The 9,250-nt window shown below is 43.5% G+C and overlaps 1 protein-coding gene across 2 annotated transcripts in view; it reads right to left on the bottom strand.

The window, feature by feature from the left end:
• Window positions 1-5,008, bottom strand: part of GXYLT1 (glucoside xylosyltransferase 1) — a 47,969-nt gene extending 42,961 nt beyond the window's left edge. The window contains exon 1 of one of the 2 annotated variants that reach the window (XM_075855031.1): window positions 4,647-5,008. In XM_075855031.1, the coding sequence (XP_075711146.1) occupies window positions 4,647-4,807 (161 nt within the window). In that variant the 5' untranslated portion in view covers window positions 4,808-5,008. The remainder of the gene's footprint in view (window positions 1-4,646) is intronic. The other variant, XM_075855032.1, reaches the window with a different exon arrangement.
• Between the last annotated feature and the right edge of the window lie 4,242 nt (window positions 5,009-9,250).

Genomic DNA, 9,250 nt, shown 5'->3' with positions numbered 1-9,250 from the left:
TTTTTTTTTTGGGAGGCCAGGTGACCAAAAAACAGCAATTCTGGCATATTTTTTTAGTTCTTTTTATACAGCGTTCGCCACGTGTTATAAATTACATGTTACCTTTATTCTGCGGGTCAGTCCGATTCCGGTGATACCTAATTTATAGCACTTTTTATGTTTTACAACTTTTTGCACAATAAAATAACTTTTGTAAAGAGAATGGATTTTTTCTGTCGCCAAGTTGTGAGAGCCATAACGGTTTTAAATTTTTCGTCGGCGGAGCTGTGTGAGGGCTTGTTTTTAGCGAGACGAGTTATAGTTTTTATAGGTACCATTTTTAGGTACATGCGACTTTTTGATCACTTTTTATTTCAATTTTTGGAAGACAAAGTGACCAAAAAATAGCAATTATGTCAGTATTTTTTAGTTATTTTTTTTACGGCGTTCACTGTGCGGAATAAATAACATAATATTTTTATAGTTCAGGTCGTTACGGTCGCTGCGATACCAAATATGTATGGCTTTATTATTTTTTTCAATAATAAATGACTTGATAAGGGAAAAAGGGCGATTGTGTTTTGTGTTATTATTTGAAACTTTTATTGTTTTTTTTACAACTTTTATTTTTACTTTTTTGACACTTTTTTTGACACTTTTCTTTAGTCCCACTAGGGGACTTGAAGGTCCAACAGTTTGTTTGATGTTCTAATACATTGCACTACCTATGTAGTGCAATGTATTAGAACTGTCAGTTGTTCACTGACAGCAAGCCGATCAGGCTCCGCCTCTGGGCGGGGCCTAATCAGCTTACGTAATGGCAGACAGGAGTCCATTGTTAGGGCTCCTGTTGCCATGGTAGCAGTCGCCAGCCTTGCCATCGCGTGGCAAGGCTGCCGATTTGCTACAAACCTCTAGGATGCAGCGATCACAATGGATCGCTGCATCGAAGGGGTTAATGCCAGGAATCGGAGCTAGCTCCGGTTCCTGGCGATAGATCGGGGTGTCCGCTGTAACATACAGCGGACACCCACTGCTGATGACGCCGGCTCAGCTTCTGAGCCGGAAGCTGAGCCGGCGCCATCTTGCCGATGGTACCGGAAGCCTCCTGGGCCCCGCCGACGACGGGGCATAGGAGGATTCCGTTGCTGGCGGAACGGGAGGTAAGCATTAGCCCTCCGATCGCCTTTGCAGCCACCGGCAACCCAGCGATCATGTTGCTGGGGCGCCGGTGGCTATAAACTCCTCACATGCTGCGATCGCTATTCAACGCAGCATGTGAGGGGTTAATCGGTCGGATCGGAGGCTAGCTCCGGTCCTGGCCGATACCTCAGGGTGCCAGCTGTAACATACAGCTGTCACCCGGCGGTGATGTCGCTGGCTCAGCTCCTGAGCCAGCTTCATCTCCATGACGTACAGTTACGTCAAGATGCGGGAACAGTCCATCTCCCATGACGTAACTGTACGTGATTTTGCGGGAAGGGGTTAAACACGCCGTACATTTGCCATCGACAAAACACACCCCCTTTTGAAAGTGATTGAGGGTAGTACTGGTAGAACTTACCCTCTGCATTGTAGGCAGCCTAAAAAAAAAAAAAATGAACCACGTAAGCTATTTGCTAAATATGGCACAAGTCAGCTGTGAAAGTTTTCAAGCACTTCGGATGGACTCCTTTGCGGTTTACCTAGGTTTCTGTCGCTTTGTTGTAATTTTTGGAAATCATGGCAAATTCGTGCAATTTATAAAAAAAAACGCCACAAAACCGTGATAAGAACGACTCGTGTAAGGCAAACCCTTAAAAACATTTTTTTCTAGATTTTAAAAGCGTTTTAAGGTGGGGGGTTTTAAACGGCACAGTTGCATGTCGGGAGGTGTGCCAACCAGGATATTTAGATACAGGACTAGGGCAGTGAATTGAATCTTTGCTCCAGGTAAAGGAAAGCCTAGCTAAAACTTTCCTTTGTGTGTGCGCGTCAGTAGAAGGGAGTGCGACTTTCCAGTCACACTAAGGCCATGTTCGCACAGGGCAGATACGCTGCGTAAAAGCACACAGCATATCCGCCCTGGGCGCCGCAGTGAATTCCGGACGAAAAACCAAACCAAATTCTGGTGCAGTTTTTCACCTGGAAAGGCCGCTGTGGAAAAATTTCACGTAAAAAAAAAAAAAATAAAAAAATAAAAAAAAAAATATGTTCATACTTTCGTAGCTATGGCGATGCCCGTCTGTCGTCCTGCAGCCCGGCCTCCTGGGATGAAGTTTCAGTCTGTCATTGGCTGCAGCAGTCACATGGGATGAAACATCATCCCAGGAGGCCGGCCTGGACGAAGAAGCACAGAATTCTGGGCAAGCATAAGAGATTGGTTTTTGCAGAGCTGCACTATTTGCAGAGTTGCACTATTTGCAATCGCAGCTTATCCGCTGCTATTTGTTACGGGTTTTACCTCACATTGAATTCAATGGGGGGGGGGACCTATAACAAAAAAGCAGTGCTTACACAACTACAATTGACATGCTACGGATTTAAAAAAACGCACCGCAAGTCAATTTCTGAGCGTGTGGATGAGATTTGTGTAAAGGCCATCCACTCTGCTGCTACTGTATTATGCTGCGGATTTTCCATAACGACGTCCGTTGTGGAAAATCCGCATTATTTACGCTACGTGTGAAGTTACCCCTAATGGGCACATGCAGGGTCTGAAGTAGCAGCGTAGTGTGCCCTGTATTCCCCAACACAGCGCAAAACTACTGAAGGACAAAAGGCCTCACCGGGCATCCTTCACTGGCACTTTGAAATGACAAACGATGTACAGGGGCAAGAGCGGTGCAGTTTCTAAAAAAATACATTTCTCATACAATCATTTTAAAGAGATTGTCCCATAGGACACAACCCCTGTCCACATGCTCTATTAGGGAATATGATCATCATAGAGGTTCCCCACTTAACGACTAAAAAAACGCTAAGCGTTTTTCATTGCTTTTTCTAAAAACTTATTTGATGGTGTTTTTTTTTTAAATTTGGATAATTTTGAACATGCATTTTTTAAAACCTATAGATAAGCCTATGGGAAAACGCCAGATAAATGCCAGCTTTTGTTTATGTAGCGTTTTGTGTCCATTGGGAGGAAGGATGGGGAATGCAATAAAAAAAAACAAAAAACAGTTCCTTAGTGTTTCAGCCACGCTGCTTTGGTACCCCCGCCGCGGTTTCTTGACATGTCTGCAGCGATGATGTGCCCATATAGCCACATGATCAGTCAATCACTGGCCAAGACCATAGCTTGGAATGGATAAAAAAAAAATAACTTTATTCTGCAGGTCAGTACAATTACGATGATACCAAATGTATTTATTTTTCTCACTTTTGCACAATAAGAAAAAAATAAAAAATTTGGAAAAAAATAATTTGTTTTGCTGCATTCTGAGAGCCATACATTTTTAGGGGTTGTTTTCTTGGGAAGAGCTGTATTTTTAATATGTATCATTTTGGGATACAAAGGCTTATTAATTAATTTGTATTCCTTTTTTCTGGAGGTGGGGGATGAGAAAAAAAACAAAAAAAACCACTATTCCGACTTTTATGACGTCCACAAAGGAGGATAAGGATAAGGAAAAACGTGATATTTTTAATACATTTTTTCTCCATAATAAATCTTTTTGTAAGGGTTACGTTCACCGATATCAGTTGCATCAGCATCAGTTTTTTTTTGTCTCTTAAGGCTAGTCAAACCAGCGTATCAGATTCACGCGTGTGAAAAACACGCATGAATCTGGTCCGTTATGCATCAGTGTGCTTTGCGAGGGCATGAATAATTTAATTGAATTGATGCATAAATCACGCACGGCACACGGATGTGCATCCATGTGCTGTGCGTGATTTTCATGCACCCATTGACTTCAATGGGCGATAGGTGAGTGAAAAACACACCAATAAAAAGGACATGCAGTGAGTTTTACGCAACGGATTCTCGCTGCGTGAAAAGTCCTGCATGTGTGAACGGCCCCATTGAAATCAATGGGTACGTGTGGTGCGCGTGATTTCCCTGCGCAGCACACAGACGTTATTCACATTTGCCTGAATGAGCCCTTAGGCTAAAAGTCACACAATAGTGAAAAACGGGCACGTAAACTTTTTTTTTTTTTTTAACGGCCCATGAATACTGGCTGTCAAAAAAAAAATAGGACAGGTTCTATTTTCGGCCATTTTCACAGCCCCCATAGAACCCTATGGATCCGTTTTTAACAGCCGTTTTTCAGGAATTAATCCTTGTAATGGCCGGTAAAAACTGATCCTGGCCGAGGACTCCTAACAGAGCGCTACTATGAGCTTGGGGAAGCCCTTGACATTACTGTGCATATATGGACAGTAAAGTCAGGGCTTTCAACTATGGAGTACCCTAGAGCATTGCAAGATCTCTGGCCGGGTACTCCTGTCTTGGAGAAGCCCTGGACGTCACTGTCCATATATGGACAGTGAGTTCAGGGGCACCCTCTGATCCCCCTCAATACATGCGTCCCGTAGTACTTATTCTCTAATAGCTTGTTATAAATGTACCTGTTAGCCCACCACACTATGTGTTATTCCGCCTGTACAATGTGAATCACGTCATGCCTGGGAGCACACTACAACTATCACACATACAGGAACTGCGCGCGCACTGTACGTACCTGTGCCGCTGACCTGGCGCCGCTCTCCACACTGCTGACGAGCCGGCAGCCCGCTCCTGCACCTCTGTGTTCCCGCTCCCCCTCTGAGTGAGGGCGTAAAGCAGCGAGCAGAAGCCACAGACCAAGCACAGCAGCACCAGCCGCGATGCCGGCCGCCTCATTCCACTGTCCCCCGGCCCGGGCCAGCTCGTCGGCTACTACAGTGCCGCTTCCTTCCGGGACTTTATTCCAAACACTGGATCCGGGGGCGCGGTTGGAAAACTGCGAGGGGCGGAGATGTGAGAAAGAAAATAAATAAAGAAATGTGATATTATTCTACACGGAGGCGTAGCACGTACGTGAGGCGGAGCTGCGCATTGTGATACAGAGGCATGCGCCTGCCTATGACCTATGAGTACACCGCAGGAGGGCGCTATTGCAAGAAAGTAGATTGTCCTACGTGGATGACCCGTAGCCTATCAATACCTAGCACCTAAAGCCAAGCCTGCAGAGTTGGGGTAGTTTAGTCTCGTGCCCATTTCCTGATGGGGGGGCGGCACACTAGGACCTCCTGTCCAAGGTTGTCAGTGTGCGTTGCGTGAGGTATGCGTTTTTCAGCTCAGTGCAAGCACTTCTTTTTTTTTTTTTTTTCTGCATTTCTTTGTAACTGATGCGTGAAACACGGACAGCACGCGGATGTCGTCCGTATTCTGTCTGTGGTTTTCACACACCCTTAAACTTCAATGGGCGACTAGGTGCTCAATAACGCACCGATGTAGGTCATGGAGTGAGTTCCACGCAACGGACACTTGCAGTCTGAATAGTCTCATTAAAATGAATGGGTCAGTGCGCTGTGAATTATTTCAAAGCACAGCACACGGACGAGGAACACGCTCGTCTGAATGAGCCCTAAAGGCATTTGTACCACAGAGGCAGACCATAAGAGCAGATTCACACATTGAGTATTTGCTGCAGGCTCCATACTGGATTTCCACAACTGAGTACAGTACAATGTTATTTTTGTGACAGAATTTGGTGCTTCAGACAACAAAAAAATACCATACTCCCCTACACTGGCGCTGCTGTAGCAACGCGTCCCCGCTCCTATTGGCTTTTTTCTATTGAGTGGCCTCCTCAGGTGACATTTGGTGCCATGTAACGCTGTAGCCTGTGTTTGACTGCCATGTCACATGATACGAGACGACATCCCAGAAGGCCAGTTGCACAGACACCGACCAGGGATACGTCGCTACAGGAGTGCCAGGGGAGTATGTTTTTTTTCACATTTTATGTGGAAAATGTTTCTTTTTTTTCTAGTTGTGATTTGTTAAATCTCATCCACTATACTGTATACTATACTGTAATTCGCCACCCGCAAATCTGGTTGGAAAATCTGCAGTAATTACGCCATGTGTGAACATAGCATTATATAGAAAAATTGGATTGCACTCCTGGTTAGGATATTCAGGTGCTGTGAGGGTTCGGGTTTGGGCAACCCACAATATTCATCAAAGAAATAACCCAAGCACTCAGGCGTATAGATAAATATAATACATTTCGTTTATTATTCTGTTTTTTTCTGTTTTATCTTCACAGAAGTAAATCTTTACAAGATTTCAGTAATTTTTTTACAGGCGATTTTTAATTGACGTTTCGGCCGAACCAGGCTTTTATCATAATCGTTTAAACGAATATACAAAAAGAAAAGGAAAATACAGAGTATAAGTATTGTTGCATACAAGTATACATGAAAGTAAAAGTTTTATATAAGAAGACAAAAAACGTGATAAATGTATAAAGAGCATGTATCATACACATAGACATTATTAGGGTATGTGCACACACACTAATTACGTCCGTAATTGACGGACGTATTTCGGCCGCAAGTACCGGACCGAACACAGTGCAGGGAGCCGGGCTCCTAGCATCATAGTTATGTACGACGCTAGGAGTCCCTGCCTCACTGCAGGACAACTGTCCCGTACTGTAATCGTGTTTTCAGTACGGGACAGTAGTTCCACGGAGAGGCAGGGACTCCTAGCATCGTACATAAGTATGATTCTAGGAGCCCGGCTCCCTGCACTGAGTTCGGTCCGGTACGTGCGGCCGAAATACGTCCGTCAATTACGGACGTAATTAGTGTGTGTGCACATACCCTAAATTGGACTGTATATTAAAGAATGAAAATAGATGACATGCAAAATATCTCGAGAAACTAGAAGTATGTACTGTGGAACGCATAATGAGACTAAGATGTTGGCAAGAGAAATAAGCATTTAGAAGTAAGTAAACCTTAAAGGAACAGTGTCACCAAAAATTTTTTTTTAATATCAGTTTTGTGTTAGGGTTTTATTAAAAACGTTTATATTTATATGTGTGTTTGTGTGTTACTTTTTCTTATTTTTACACTTTTTCTTCCCTATGGGGGCTGCCATTTTTTTTTCCATTTCTGTATGTGTCGATTAACGACACATACAGACATGGAATACGGCAGCTCCAGTCCCATAGGGACTGCGAACGGGGCCCGTTCCATCCACTTTGGTGTACGCCGTGTGTGTGGGAACGGCGCATGCGCCGCTCCCACACAGTCCGATTTGAAATGCGCGCCGTCCAGCGCCATTTTCCTGTGGACCGGAAGTCGCGGCCGGGCAGTAAGATTACTACTTCCGGTCGCGGCTTCCGGACTTGTGCACATGGAGCAGCGGCAGCAGACGGAGCGGACGGACCGGAGGGAGCGGCGGCGACTGGAGCAGGTAAGTGATTTCTATGTATGTGCGTGTTTCAGTGTGTTTTACTAGTGTATGTAAACCTTCTACACTGTGTGTTAGCTCAAAAAATGGCGACACACAGTGTAGGAGGTTAGACCGTTCAAACCCCTCGTTTCTCCCGGCACTAGCCAGGATAAAGGAGGGGGGGATTCTGAGAGCTCACTAGAGCGAGGGATTTTTTCCCAATTTTGCAGCATAAAGCAATGTGGTTGCTTTACCACATGCAATGCTGCAATTTTGGGAATTGCTCCATCTAGTGACCAGTGCTGGGAAATATTATAAATTTAATCCAATAAAAAAATAAAAAAAATTAGAACAATGTTTAATCACCTACACACTAATTGTTTAACTAAAAAAAAAGCAACATGTTTTTCTGGCAACACATTCCCTTTAATACCCAGCTCCACGATTCCATACAGGTAACTGTGCTTTAGTTTGTACTTCCCTATCGTTCTCTTTAATCTATCCACACTACCGGTATCTTATGGTATGGTCCTGAAGGGTAATTTGTCAATACCCCTCCATCTACTAAACTTGCTGTTTAACTACTTACCACCATTTAATGTATTTCTGCTGTGACCAACATTTTTGTTATTATGCATAGGCAATGCCATTAAAACTGAACATGTAGTTCAAATGTATTTCTGCCGCTAGCGATAGCTCTGCTACCTTATTATTTAGTCAAATTGATACATACTTCTAGTTTCTCGACATATTTTGCATGTCATCTATTTTCATTCTTTAATATACAGTCCAATTAATAATGTCTATGTGTATGATACATGCTCTTTATACATTTATCACGTTTTTTGTCTTCTTATATAAAACTTTTACTTTCATGTATACTTGTATGCAACAATACTTATACTCTGTATTTTCCTTTTCTTTTTGTATATTCGTTTAAACGATTATGATAAAGGCCTGGTTCGGCCGAAACGTCAATTAAAAATCGCCTGTAAAAAAATTACTGAAATCTTGTAAAGATTTACTTCTGTGAAGATAAAACAGAAAAAAACAGAATAATAAACTAAATGTATTATATTTATCTATACGCCTGAGTGCTTGGGTTATTTCTTTGATGAACATAGCATTAGGCTGGGTTCCCACACCGTAAACACTGCAGAATTTCCACAACTGAACTCTATGTGGACATTCCACAGCATTTACAGTAGCCGTAAAGTGGATGAGATGTTGCTAATCTCAGGACCACACTGCAGAAGGAACACAAAGTTTGCTATAATCAATGCTTCACACTTAGGTCTTATTCACACGACCATATTTCATGTCCGTGTGCGGTCAGTTTAAATAACTGACGGCACACTGACCAATGCAATTCCAGGGGCTACTCAAACATCCGTGTTTTTTGTACACAGTCGAGTCACATTACAATGACCACCATCCGTCTGCTTCGGAGCTCCATACGCAGTAGGGTTCGCTGAACTGTTTTAGACATGTCAGGAAGCCCCATTAGATTTTTACGATGAGCTGCTCCATTGTAGTGTGTCGTTTGGTCCTCGCACACCTTTGCCAACGGTCACCTCTCAAATCAATGGCACGTGGTGCTCCGCAGTTTCCACGTCGGTTATTCCCAGCAGTGCCATTTGTCCACTCACGATACACTTTCACTAGAGCAGCACGCGAACAGTTCATAAACTGCAGAGATTAAGTCCCACACAGACTTTACCGAAGTGTCGGGAGTGTGAATAGACATCGCGTCCTGGCTGGAGGTGATGTCTATTCACTCTCAAGACACTTCAGTTAATGTGGGTGCACGTGACAACACAGCGAGATAACGCTGTGCTGAGTACAAATAGACATGAATGAAGAGAAGTGTATGACGCTGATTGGTCACTGATC

The sequence above is a fragment of the Rhinoderma darwinii genome, chromosome 3, assembly GCF_050947455.1.
Source record: "Rhinoderma darwinii isolate aRhiDar2 chromosome 3, aRhiDar2.hap1, whole genome shotgun sequence".
Classification (NCBI taxonomy): Eukaryota; Metazoa; Chordata; class Amphibia; order Anura; family Rhinodermatidae; genus Rhinoderma; species Rhinoderma darwinii.
This window is presented reverse-complemented; position numbering and strand designations above follow the sequence as displayed.